Source organism: Endocarpon pusillum (assembly GCF_000464535.1).
Source record: "Endocarpon pusillum Z07020 unplaced genomic scaffold scaffold7306, whole genome shotgun sequence".
Taxonomy (NCBI): domain Eukaryota; kingdom Fungi; phylum Ascomycota; class Eurotiomycetes; order Verrucariales; family Verrucariaceae; genus Endocarpon; species Endocarpon pusillum.
The window spans coordinates 251,733-265,014 of NW_006916644.1; the positions used below are offsets into that span (position 1 = coordinate 251,733).

Here is a 13,282-nt window from a genome sequence, read left to right on the forward strand (position 1 = left end):
TAGGGTTTGGATAAATGTACTACGTGTTGAATTGCTGCCAAGCCACTAGCCTAGTAGTCGTCACATGACCTATGGCTATGCCGGAACAGGCATAGCGCCACCAGCCACCAGAGTAAGATTGCACTTGAACTTCAGACAGGATTGGATACAACTTCTATACAAGTTACTAGATCAACCAATCGATCGAGTGCAGACATCCATAGATAGCAGAAGCAGTTTTAGCGTTACTTTCAACACTACGTAGTATACTGTAGTATGATTCGATTAGATTATATTAAAAGTGCGCTTGTCACTAACTTTGGATTTCGGTGGATTTTTGTCATTCAGTGGGCTCAATAAAAGGTAGACGAACGCGGCTATATAACTAATTACAAAATATGTAGAATTTACGATAGTTTGTAGGATGAGAAGTCAGGAAACTATCTTCGTTTCGACCTGGTATGATGTGTCTTGCAGGCCAATACACAAACTAGTGCCAGTGCGTGCTGTCACAAAGCGCATCTCCCCGTACCTGCTAATGTACCCCACTCGGGTCTGATGTCGCATTATCTGTCACTACGTAGACCCCTACTCGCCCACTGCCACTGCCGAAGCAAATTTACGGCGTCAAACACAACTAGCAATGCATGCTTCAAGATAGTACTACAGGGGCTTGAAGTACTGTTGTTTCAGCGCTAGTTATCTATAGTTAAGCGAGAACGTTATTTATACAAAACAGCTAAGCCCATCTTAGACGAAAGATAAATTTTCGACTTCTCTGAATGGTCATGCTTAAATCAAGCTTTGCAGTAACAAGTAACAAGAACTGGCCGCTACTAGCACCAGCCTAACAATGCTTCAGGCCCCTGTAGTATGTTTGATTCGATTGCTCACTTTAGCTTGATGTGTGGACCTATACTACGTAGACCAGTGACCAGCCCCGGAACACTGACTAGCCCCGGAACACTGACTAGCCCCGGAACACTGACCAGCCCCGGAACACTGACCAGCGGCTGACTAGTGACCAGCGGCCGACCAGTGCGAGGCCGCGCCTGTTCTCCGTATACGATCTGCCTACGTAGTAAGCCTTTGCTTGGCGTTAAGGAACGGCGCCGCATCATCTGTGCTACGCCCAGCTCTATTTGGGTTGGTGACTGCAGACTCTCGTCTACGTCTTGCACAGTCAACACCTATGGTACTGCACAGCCCACGATGCCCGTTCCAGAGAATAGGCGTACAGATAAGCAAATCTTAGGTATGTCACTCGCCTGCCGCCCCCTTCACTTTCATCAAGTTTTCAGGATTTAATGCCTGACACCATTTCCTCGATACTTTGCCAATCTGCCACCCTGCGCAATACTTCCGAAACCGTTGCTCCTACTCATTACACAAGACGGTTTGCGATCACCACTCTGCATACTAGCCACAGCGAAGCTATCCGTATTGTGCGCAAAATAGAGCATGATACCGTGTCTTGTCTTCTTCACAGCCAGGATACCAATCGCACCAGGGCAATGACTATTCTTGACCCCTGGATGGCCCATGAATTCTTTGTCGATGACACTATAAATTGCCTCATCTTCCGTGCAGCTCTGTAGTCCACCGCCTCGTGCTTTGCGAACACTGGAGTATATTCGATCTGCACAAGTAGCAGCTGCGAGTGTGGTGGCCATGTGCTCGCCAGTGCCGCTGGTGACAGTGGCGATGGAGGTCTCATCTGGGTCTTCGGCGTCAGAAGGAATGACGGCAGTACCGATGCCGACAAGAGCCGCCGGTCCACATCTGCCACGGTGCTTCATACCAATGCCCCCAGAAGAAGAGCCGGCAGCAATGTTGCCGAAGCAATCGACTGCAATTGCTCCAACAGTATCCACGACATGATCTTCATTGTGCTTGGATGGCTGCAAGTCAGATGTAGGCTGAATAGCAAGTGACATATCCAGCTTTGACGAGTCGAGTTCCGCTAGTCTCCCAAGAGGTGACTGCGCATTGTCGAATGAACCGTCCTTGCTGAGCCGTCGTCTCTTCGAAGCCCAGGGGTGATTGTCATCTGTGGCAATATCGTAGGCTGCTGTTGCCCTATTGCCGTCAATGTTTGGATGACGCTCCAATTCTACCCTTCTGATTGGATCTGACAGAGAAGGACCTGGTACGCCAAGATATCTAGCATGGTTTTTTGTATGGGCATCAAAATAGGTGTCAGGAATGTCCGCTGTGGAAGCTACCAGCGGCCGACTTGGAGATTTTATGTGTGGAGTTTCAGCCGCGCTCTGGATGGATGCAGGTGAGACAGGCGTACTAACCTGCGATGACGAGATGATAGGCGCGTGGTTTGTGAACCTCTGGTCGGGGAATTTGCCGAGTGCAGACTTTTGTTTGTCCTGTTCGTCAGCCAAATCTAAGTCCCTTTTCCATTTGTTCCATCGTTCTTTTGCTGCTCTCGATACCATGTGATCATTGAAGACTGTGAGCAGGCCTTTCTCATTGGCATAGTCAATTGCACCTTGACCAACAAGTAGGTTCGGCGGTACACGCTGAAGTGAAAGAGGGCGAGTGGATTCCTCCAGGATCAGCCGAGCGAGCCCAATAGGATTCTTCACCACTGAGAAATGTCAGAATATTATGGGAGGGGAAGAAAGAAGAGACACGTACTTGAGACTGCGCCCGCTGCTCCACTTCGACCATAATGATCTACCACTGATGCATCGCACTCTACTGTGCCGTCCATGCAAAGATTGCTGCCATACCCAGCATTGGTGATCTCCCGGTCCTCAAAGACTTTAATGGCCATTTCCACAGCGTCCAAGGCACTGCCTCCGTTCTTCAACAGTGCCATGGACACGCTGGCAGCACTAGATTTATGTCAGTACTGAATGTTTGCTCACACGATATTTTGATAATGTTAAAGGAGTATTGATCACGGCTTACGTACTCTGCGCAGGCCATCAAATGGTGCTTCTCGTTTGCATAGCTGTGAAAGCCCGCTCCGGCATGGACATAGATGGCACAAACATCACCACCTTCGCGATGACGCCGAAAAGGCATTGATGATAGCAAAGCAATGGCAGAAGCCTGGTGGATTTCTCGATCGGTTTGGGTGTTTCGTGGACTAAGATTAGACTTTGCCTTTCAATGAGGGCCAGAACACCGGTGAAAGTGAGTCCAAAGCAAGGCAACTTTTCACTTTACACTCAAGGAAAGTAGACAGTGCTCTGCGTTCAAAGGTTCAATAAAGTCCCTGTAACGGGATGGCTGAGATACTGCACGACGTCCGTAATGTACCTGTTACGGCGATACTGTAGTTTTCTGGCAAGGTCCAATATGCACAAGGCAGCCTTCGGAGTATTGGAGGACTCCAGTGTTGCGGAACGAGACAATGAAGAAGTGTATCGATGATACGAGAACATGTATTTAGAAAGTGATAGAAGGTAGGAATGCGCTGCTATGGTTGAACAAAGCCATATGAGAAACGAGTGGAATGCGATCGCAGAGGTAGAAGACCGTGGATACGAACTGTCACTGTGCTGCTGATGCTGATATTGATGCAGACGGAATGAAGATGAAAACCCTCGTCATGAAGAGCTTTAAGGATAGGACACGAGTTGCGGAAATAGAGCATTAATTCACATTTTTGAGATGGCAATTACGGTCTGTCTTATCATGCAGTAACCTGCACAGCTGCTCTTGCCTTCTCAGCATCAATTTTCACATTTTCTTCACTGTTGGAACTGTTGCTGAAGCAGATTGCGCTCAAAAAGAGCATGCACAGTTCATCCCCAAGTCTGCATCACGTGTGCCCATAGTCCCTCGCCTTCAACGCCAAGATTTGAGGGGTGCTGCACGAATATTGCCGTACTCGCAGCTGCGACATAACCGCACTTCGGTCTATATGGGGCATATTTGGTTTTTTTATGCCTCCTATTGACCAATTTTCCTTGTATACTAGTCATTAGAGGCCTCCAGTCCTGTCACACAGCTCTTCTGCAGCAAGAGCAATTCGACGCATTTTCTCTTAGGCCCCACCATTTGGTGGGTGCGCCTGTTCAAGCAAGATGGCTTCGCAAACGCCCGCCGTTGTCATGGACAAGTATGTAGCCCACCGATTCCTCATCGCATACTAAGCTTCAGCTGACGGTATACACAGTGGTACAGGTTTTTCAAAGCTTGGTAAGGACGCTCGGCCAAACCGAGTCGAACTCAGTAGCTTATGCCAACCCAGGGTTCGCCGGCAATGACTCTCCTTCTTTCGTCTTCCCTACTGCTATTGCGACCAAAGGGTCCGCTGCAGGAGGCAGTGGATCAGGATCAGGCAGACCCGCTGTCGCCAACAAACCCTCATTCCTCACAGGTGGCGCTGGACCAGGATCGCAACTATCGGGCAAGCGAGGGACAGAAGACCTGGACTTCTATATTGGAGATGAGGCGTTAGCGGCAGGAGCCGGGCCTGGATACGGCATACACTATCCAGTCAGACATGGGCAGGTTGAGAACTGGGATCACATGGAGAGATTCTGGTCCAATTCCATATTCAAATATTTACGGGTCGAGCCTGAAGACCATTACTTTCTTCTCACGGAACCGGTATGTACCCATGCTGACCAGGCTGTCATGTTGACTCACTGTGCTGTAGCCACTGAATCCTCCAGAAAACCGAGAAAACACAGCCGAGATCATGTTCGAGTCCTTCAATTGCGCCGGTCTCTACATTGCGGTACAGGCAGTCCTTGCCCTTGCAGCCTCGTGGACATCGGCGAGGGTCTCAGACCGATCATTAACGGGAACAGTCATTGATTCTGGCGACGGAGTTACACATGTCATTCCAGTTGCAGAAGGCTATGTAATTGGATCATCGATAAAGAGCATACCAATCGCGGGACGTGATATAACATATTTTGTCCAAAGCCTCTTGAGAGACCGAGGCGAGGCAGACAGCAGCTTGAAAACCGCCGAAAGAGTGAAGGAAGAATACTGCTACGTATGCCCAGATATAGTGAAGGAGTTTGCACGATTCGACAAAGAGCCTGATCGATTCCTGAAGCATACCGTCACTCAACCGAACGGAAGGACGGTGCAAATAGACGTTGGCTACGAACGATTCCTCGCTCCGGAAATCTTCTTCAACCCTGAGATCTACTCTTCTGATTTCCTTACACCTCTACCAAATGTAGTTGACGGAGTCATCCAGTCATCCCCTATTGATGTCCGACGAGGCTTGTACAAGAATATCGTGCTGTCAGGCGGCTCAACATTATACCAGGCCTTTGGTCGGCGGTTACAACGAGACATCCGACACCTCGTTGAGGCGAGGATACGGGCATCAGAAGCGAGAAGTGGTGGAGCGAGGAGTGGTGGTTTGGATGTGCAGGTGGTGACTCACAAAAGGCAAAGACATGGTCCGTGGTTTGGAGGCAGTCTGCTCGGTCAGACACCAGAGTTTCGAAGTTATTGTCATACCAAGGCGGAGTATGATGAGTTTGGGCCCAGCATTGTGAGGAGGTTTGCCTTGCTTGGTGGGCCTGGGAGTACGTGATAGACGAAAATAGATCCCCAAACCGAGAGAACAGAGATGCCAATCAAAACGAGTCTGATCACTCACAAACATCAATTAGATAATGTACAAAGGTCTGACCCCAGACCTATACCTTTTGCACCTCCACCCTATTCAAAAACCCCACCCCCTCCACATGCCCCGTCTGCGGAAAGAAATCAAAACCCCTCAAACTCTCAATCTCGTACCTCACCTTCCCATTCCCCTGCACCAAGACCCCCACATCCCTTGCCTGACTATGCACGTTACAACTCACATACACCACCCGTTTCGGCCCAAATCCAAGCAGCTGCTTCAGAAAGTCCGGCGAGCAACCTTTCCGCGGCGGGTCGATGACCACGACCGTCTCTGCGGGCGGGAAGGGCACACCTGCAAACAGGGCAGAGGCGTCGGCTTCAATGAAGCCGATATTGGAGAGATTGTTGTCCGTTGCGTTAGCGCGGGCGGCGGTGATGGCCGTTGCGTCAATGTCGACCCCGAGCGTTGACTTGAAGAGTGACGAGAGGGTGACGGCGAAGAGTCCCGATCCGCAGTAGGCGTCTAGCAGGTATTTGACGGCGGGCTCACCCAGTTTCGGTGCGGGCGGTAGGGCGTGGCCGCGGACGTAGGCGGTGAATTTGCTGAGGATGGAGTTGTTGTTTTGGAAGAAGGCGCCGGCGCGGCTGGTGAATTTCCAGTCGTCGATGTATTCGACGCTGTTTTCATTCATGTCAGAGATGTAGGTCTTTTCTTCGATGTAGGTGGGGAATTCTTTGTGGATTACTGGACGGCCGGTTTCGGGGTCGGTGGTGATGGGTGCGGATTTTGCGGCGCTGCTGAGGTGCTCGGTGTCGCCTTTGATGGCGTAGGGGGCGGAGGTGGTTTTGGGGGTGCGTTGGGTGGATTCGCGGACGAGAATCGTAGCACCCTGTTTGTATTTATGGATGTTGGCGGCGACTTTGGCGCGTTCGCGGATGAGACCTTCGCGGACGATGGGGCTGCCGATGGGACAGTCTTCGATCTCCATCACTTTCTTCCGGCCTTTCATGGTAAAGCCGATTGAGGGAACTTCGGTGAATTTCCTTTGACCTTTCGGTCCTTTGGGTCCGTCGAAGTGTGGTGTCAACTTTGTACGGTAATTGTACTCGAGGGGAGAACCGTAGGTGTCACTGATTGGAGGCACGAGGGAAGGATCGAGGCCGGAGAAGTTCTTATATGCTTTCTCAAGGATACTTTTCTTATGAGCGAGCTGGTCATCATAGGACAGCATTTGCAGCTGGCAGCCGGAGCACGTCGAGAAGTACTTGCACCCGATTCCCCCATCATTCCGTTTTGCGGATGGATTGATGACTTTGATAAAGTCTGTCCTAGCATATGGTCTGAATTTGTGGTGCTCTATCACTCTTGCTAGAACTCTGTCACCCGGCACGGTGAAAGGGACAATGTACACAAGCTGGCCAGAGGGCGACAGAGCCAGACCGTCACCCGTTGAAGATAGCTCCACGATGTCCAGCTCGATCTCTGAAAAACGTTCCGGCACCTCTACATCAGTACCATTGATCTCTTGCGCACTGACATCGCCATTCACTGAGTCAGAGCCACTGGCGTCTTTTGCGGCCTTGTCTAGCAAAGCTTGAACTTCAAAGTGGAGGACTTCCTCGTTCGAGCCTTCTCTTAGCTGAGGACTGACATGCCCTATCTTCAATCTTTTTCGGTCTGCGATAGCTTGTCGCTGTTTCATATTTGCTATCTGTAAAGCATTATAAACGTGCTGCCCCTGAACTGGGCTTGATGAGAGAGAATGTAAGAACTTTTTTGCGAAGACACTTGCAAGATCATTGGTGACGAGGCGATGGCGGCAACAACGGGAAAGCAGCATGAGACAACAAAGACTTCACTTTTACCGTACCAATGAAAATTTCTTGATCGCTCAGCCAGTACTCATCAATGGCATAATAGGAGGCATAATAACAGAAATCCTGTCTTGAAGGGAGAAAACCATGGTCACGTGGACCCCTATCGATAAGAGTCTTGGCCAGTGCCAAGTAAAGATCTTCGCAAGATTCAGTTTAACACCACGCAGACCCGATATTCAGCGTCAGACCCGGTCTTATTTGAAGGCGAAATAAATCTCACTGCTCATCTCTTATTCTAGCAATGGCAGCGAACCGATCCGACTTCCACGAAGGTGCTCCTGCGAAGCGCCAAAAGACATCTAATGGCAACACAGACCCGCGAAATAATCCCTACCTCCAGCACATGTATCCTGATGAGGGTACGGAGAAGACTAGCAATGGTTATGATACGCCCCCGAGACGAATGAACGGCTTAGCTGGCTCTGGGCCGCTTGCGCGATTTCAACGACATGGGACGACGGCTGCTTTGGCTCGAAGTGCAGAAGATGGCAAGGCGAATCCATTCACAGGACAACCCTTCTCAGAGAGATATTTTTCCATCTTACAGACCAGACGAGACCTCCCCGTTCATTCTCAAAGGTATGGTCATGCGGTCTCCAAATTCACGACAGCACAACTGACTTTGCGCCAGGGATGAATTTCTCCAGATGTATCAGAAGTGCCAAATCCTGGTCTTCGTGGGTGAGACTGGATCTGGGAAGACTACTCAGATTCCTCAGTTCGTTCTCTACGATGACCTGCCCCAGCTGAATCGAAAACTTGTAGCATGTACGCAGCCTCGGAGGGTAGCAGCAATGTCAGTTGCACAACGTGTCGCGCAAGAAATGGATGTGAAGATGGGTGAGGAGGTCGGTTACAGCATTCGGTTTGAGGATATGACGTCCCAGAAAACTATTCTAAAGTACATGACGGATGGAATGTTACTGCGAGAGGCTATGAACGATCACGACCTATCGCGCTACAGTACCATCATACTCGACGAAGCTCACGAAAGGACACTCGCAACAGACATCCTGATGGGCCTTCTCAAGGAGGTTGTGGTTCGTCGGCCGGACTTGAAACTCATCATCATGTCCGCCACATTGGATGCGCAGAAATTCCAGAGGTACTTCAATGATGCACCGTTACTGGCTGTACCTGGCAGAACTCACCCAGTCGAGATATTCTACACTCCTGAACCAGAGAGGGACTACGTAGAGGCAGCTCTTCGAACCGTTCTCCAAATCCATGCTACCGAACCAGAGGGGGATATACTACTATTCTTAACTGGCGAAGAGGAGATTGAGGATGCAGTGCGGAAGATCTCTCTGGAAGCTGATGAGATGGTTCGAGAAGCCGATGCGGGCCCAATGAAAGTCTATCCGCTCTATGGTACACTCCCACCGGCACAACAGCAAAAGATCTTCGAGAAGGCCCCAGGACCTCGGAAAGCTGGAGGACGACCCGGGCGCAAGTGCATTGTTTCCACAAACATTGCCGAAACCTCGCTTACTATCGATGGTATTGTTTATGTGGTAGATCCAGGGTTCTCCAAACAGAAAGTGTACAACCCAAGAATACGAGTTGAGTCACTTCTTGTGTCGCCTATATCAAAAGCTTCTGCCCAACAGAGAGCTGGTCGCGCCGGTCGTACACGGCCCGGAAAGTGCTTTAGACTATACACTGAAGGCGCCTTCAAGAAAGAGCTCATCGAGCAGACATATCCAGAAGTCCTGCGCTCGAATCTATCATCAACAGTGCTAGAATTGAAGAAGCTCGGGATCGACGACCTTGTCCATTTCGATCTGATGGACCCCCCTGCACCAGAAACCCTGATGCGCGCACTGGAAGAGCTGAACTACCTTGCCTGCCTGGATGACGACGGGGAGCTCACTCACCTCGGCCGTCTCGCCTCAGAATTCCCTCTCGACCCGGCCCTGGCCGTAATGCTCATCTCCTCACCAGAATTCTACTGCTCCAACGAGATCCTTAAACATACAGTATTCATTCTCACTGCAGTGAAATGGTATCCATAGAAAATCTGGGGGTGCAAGAAGAGGAGAGCTTCAGCCTTCTGAACGTCTATCACGCCTTCAAAGGCGACGCCGCCCAACAAAACCCGCGCCAATGGTGCCACGACCACTTCTTGAGCCTGCGCGCCCTCCAATCCGCCGACAACGTGCGCCTGCAGCTGAAGAGAATCATGGAGCGCGAAGAGCTCGAGCTGATGTCCACGCCGTTCGACGACAAGAAATACTACGAGAACATCCGGCGCGCGCTGGTGTCGGGATTCTTCATGCAGGTGGCCAAGAAAGAAGCGAACGGGAAGACGTACACGACGGTCAAGGATAATCAGACGGTGCTGCTACATCCGAGCACGGTGCTGGGCCAGGATAGCGAGTGGGTCGTCTATAATGAGTTTGTGTTGACGACGAAGAATTATGTCCGCACGGTTACGGGGGTCCGGGGTGAGTGGTTGTTGGTAAGTCCTCGCCCATTTCATACTGTGCTAGTTCCGTGCTTGCGTATGAGCGATGGGATTAATCTCTGTGGCAGGACATCGCACCGAATTACTATGATATCTCGACGTTCCCCAAGGGTGAGGTCAAGACCGCTCTGATCAGGACGCAGGAACGGATGCAGAGGAGACAAAAGATGAAGGGTGGTAGGTAGCTGGAGTAGCAGGCACTGCTGCAACGGCTGCGTCAGAGCAAGCGAGTCTTCCGTCTCCATGGGGCCACATGACCAGCATAGACAAGATACTAGAATTGCTTTGCACAGGATCTCGGATGTATGACAAGCACAATCACTCACGCAAGGATACCCGGTTGTAGAAGACTCTCGTGCCTCATGTATTCTCTGATTCCTTGAGTCTAACACGTATCTACAGTAACGCCTCCCCCCTCCCCTCCACTCCCAAGTCCAAGCGAAGAATGCCATCCCTCCTTGCCGTGGGCATGTTTTCCGCTTCTTCCGGCCTCGAGCCAGACTCCTGGATCCTGAGTATTCGATATGGCGGGAGAAGTGACGGAGGCTGCAATGTTGTAGGGGTGATGGGAGGTGCCGTCTTCTCTTCTCCGGCCTGTGTGGGTACGGGGGTCGAAGGGGCGGTTGGTGCTTCCGGATGCGTGGCGTGAGGAGGTGCTATCTTCTTCTTCTCTTCTTCCTCCGACTCGGATGAGAGAGGCGCTGGGGTGATCGGTGCTTGGGTATCAGGACTGCGAGCTAGTTTCTGCTGCCGTAGCTCCTGGAGCTGGGAGCCCGTTCGCTTTGCACGAGGTGGGTGGAAGCGAAGTGTGGGTTTGGGTCTGGTAGGTCCGGCTGGAGAGACTTCTGTTTCTTTTTGGAGCGAGGCGAGGGTCTTGGGGACAGTGAATATGGCGGCGGCCTTTTTACTCGTTACATCTCTTGGGGAATTCTTGGATAGGAGCTGGTTTTTTTCTTTTTTCTGTGAAGGCAGCGGCAAGGAGGAAATGTTGTTTGACTCGTTTTGGATGTTCTTGGACCTGCTTGTGGATGAGATTGGACGCCATGCAAGTGAAGGTACTTTCATTGAGGCCGTTATATTAAGTTCTCCTTCCGTCTTGGGAAAGATTTGCGAATCAGGTGCACGAAATGCAATGCCTTGAAAAACCTTTGTGCTCTTTTCCTCGGTTCTTGAGGGATGCTTGTCATGTTCCCTCCCCATCGAAGCGGGGTCCAAGTCCTGTCCAGATCTCAATGCTTCAAGTTGTCGCCTGAGCGAGTCCAGCTGAGTTTGCTGTTGACGACATAATTCTTTCCATGGGGCAGCCTCAGCCTCATCATGAGCGGAATTGGAGGTGGCCGAGCCCTCCTCAGGGTGTGTATCGACATCTACCAAAAGCTCCGACAAGCCTTCTGCAGAGCTCCTGGTGTTGCCGCCCCTTCCTGCTTCCTCCTTATCGTCAACAGGTCGAGCACGGTTAGAGGCATTTTTTTCCTCAGGCCCGAGTTTGCGAATGTGTCCGAGCTTCCGAGCAAACATTCGTGCCTTTTGGACGGATGAGAGAGCTTCAGTCTCACCATTGTAGACCAGCTCATGATAAGATTGCCACTCTCGAAGTATGTCCGCCGATCTTTGTGGCAAAGCAAGACCCAGATCAGCACTATATACCCCTAAGCGACACTGGACCGCTGCGCGTAGTATATCTCGATATAAGCTACGTTTCCCATGGGATGCACAACAGTCCAACATGGCGAATACTATCCGCTGAAGGTGACGAACGCCTTGGCCAGCAAGGATTTCTGCTTGGTCCAATGCCGTTTCCATCCAGGTCTGACCTTTATGCCAATTTTTGTGCACCGAATAATATTTCAAGAAGTTGCGTATGACATGTGAGAGCCACATATTACCAGTACGTGCATAACCCAGCATCGTCGACCACGCTTCAGCCCGATGCGGCTGATTGCACTTTAACGCAGTATAGATCAGGATTTGCAAGATTTGTGGGTCTCTTGATGGAGGAACTGGAATAAGTGTGTGGTTGATAGTTCTCCATTCCCATTGCTCTCCAAATTGAGCCTTTGCGCTATCTGTGGTCAGCTTCTTCAGTAGGCGGTCAAAATAGTGCGACTCTTTGTTCTTGCCATACTGCCATAATAGAATGAAGACTGCATGTCGGTCATACGGAAGTCGAGCCTCTATCATAGTACCATCGATCATAAAGCCCAATTCATCGAATCGCGCCTGAGAGAGAGCGCTAAGCAAAGGGATGTATCCACGGACAGTAGGCGATTCGGGCGAGGATAATACTTTTGCTGCGAATTGCTCTACCAACTGCGCCACACTTATCTCGCCGCGCCTTAACTGCCCTGCCAGGTCGCAAATGTCTTGATCAAGTTTGCATGTGTCTCTCCTCGTAAGGATCTGATATGCTCTCCAAGATGAACGTAGATCCTCCGAGTTCATCAACCTCAAGCTATTTCTGACCCGCTTCAGATGTCGAATTAGTTCGTTGGCATTTTGAGGCAAATGACCTGGTTCATAGACATAGTCGGCGCTGTTACAGATATAACGCGGACTCTTGCCGATGTGTATATGCAGAATCATCCTGATGGCAAGCTTGATAGCAACCAGTCTTTGTAGACGCTTGCATTTATCGATACTCTTTTGGACCAGATTAGACTCATTGAGCCCCTCTGAGAACTCGTGGCCTGGCCCACCGTCGTGGCTTTGAGCAATTGGTGTACTAAGAAGGTCTTGCTGGTCAGGTCCAAGCGTAGACGAGTAATCAACAGCTTCAATCGAGTCTTCTTCGTCTGTCACTGTGAGACGGATTGCTGACGCAGAGCTGTAACTACGACTGAGCGCAGGAAGCCTTCTCAGATTTCTTCTTGTGCTGCTATAAGGTTTGACCTCGTTTCGACGCATCTCCTCGACCTCTGCCTGCGCTGCAGCGATCTTCTCGTCCCATTGTCTTCGCCGCTTATCCTTCGCCTTCGCATCCGCAACAAAGGCGCCGCCGAGAACAGGGCCGAGGAGTAGAGTGAAGGCATCGCCCGCATTGAGTTGTTTTCGGAATATCCCAGTTGTAGTTCGACGAGACAACGTGCTAGGGATTTGGGTGCTACAAGGGATGCAACGAGTGTTCTGTGGCCGTATTGACCGAGACCATACTGTTTGCATCGATGAAGAAGGGCCTCATAAGTTTTGCTCCGAGCTTGATTGCGGGTTGGATGGATTTCATGCCACGCAATGACCTTCAATTGAGAGGATGCTACGCGTACTAACTAACTAGTAACCAGATGGCTGAATGCCAAGCTCACTGTACATGTAATTACAAGCTATGGCACCGATAATTTACGAGCTTGACTTGTTACACAGTTTTGATGAGCGTCATCGGCAAAGACGGAGTATTAG

General features: G+C 50.6%; 6 protein-coding genes across 6 annotated transcripts; 3 read left to right on the top strand and 3 right to left on the bottom strand.

Annotated features, from left to right (window-relative positions):
• Positions 1–1,283: 1,283 nt before the first annotated feature.
• On the bottom strand, positions 1,284–3,024 carry EPUS_02768 (uncharacterized protein; the record flags this gene model as incomplete). Its single annotated transcript, XM_007807896.1, has 3 exons — positions 1,284–2,581; positions 2,632–2,831; positions 2,912–3,024. 3 exons carry the CDS (start codon positions 3,022–3,024, stop codon positions 1,284–1,286), a joined length of 1,611 nt encoding a protein of 536 aa, XP_007806087.1.
• Positions 3,025–4,031: 1,007 nt separating this feature from the next.
• Positions 4,032–5,509, top strand: EPUS_02769 (Actin-related protein 3; the record flags this gene model as incomplete). The annotated part of the gene is made up of 3 exons (XM_007807897.1): positions 4,032–4,070; positions 4,132–4,560; positions 4,610–5,509. 3 exons carry the CDS (start codon positions 4,032–4,034, stop codon positions 5,507–5,509), a joined length of 1,368 nt encoding a protein of 455 aa, XP_007806088.1.
• A 106-nt stretch (positions 5,510–5,615) lies between these two features.
• On the bottom strand, positions 5,616–7,247 carry EPUS_02770 (uncharacterized protein; the record flags this gene model as incomplete). Its single annotated transcript, XM_007807898.1, has 1 exon — positions 5,616–7,247. One exon carries the CDS (start codon positions 7,245–7,247, stop codon positions 5,616–5,618), a length of 1,632 nt encoding a protein of 543 aa, XP_007806089.1.
• A 416-nt stretch (positions 7,248–7,663) lies between these two features.
• EPUS_02771 (uncharacterized protein) lies at positions 7,664–9,437 on the top strand (the record flags this gene model as incomplete). The annotated part of the gene is made up of 2 exons (XM_007807899.1): positions 7,664–8,001; positions 8,054–9,437. 2 exons carry the CDS (start codon positions 7,664–7,666, stop codon positions 9,435–9,437), a joined length of 1,722 nt encoding a protein of 573 aa, XP_007806090.1.
• Positions 9,438–9,604: 167 nt separating this feature from the next.
• EPUS_02772 (uncharacterized protein) lies at positions 9,605–10,074 on the top strand (the record flags this gene model as incomplete). The annotated part of the gene is made up of 2 exons (XM_007807900.1): positions 9,605–9,883; positions 9,958–10,074. 2 exons carry the CDS (start codon positions 9,605–9,607, stop codon positions 10,072–10,074), a joined length of 396 nt encoding a protein of 131 aa, XP_007806091.1.
• A 211-nt stretch (positions 10,075–10,285) lies between these two features.
• Positions 10,286–13,048, bottom strand: EPUS_02773 (uncharacterized protein; the record flags this gene model as incomplete). Its single annotated transcript, XM_007807901.1, has 1 exon — positions 10,286–13,048. The coding sequence occupies one exon, from the start codon at positions 13,046–13,048 to the stop codon at positions 10,286–10,288; it is 2,763 nt and encodes a 920-aa protein (XP_007806092.1).
• Between the last annotated feature and the right edge of the window lie 234 nt (positions 13,049–13,282).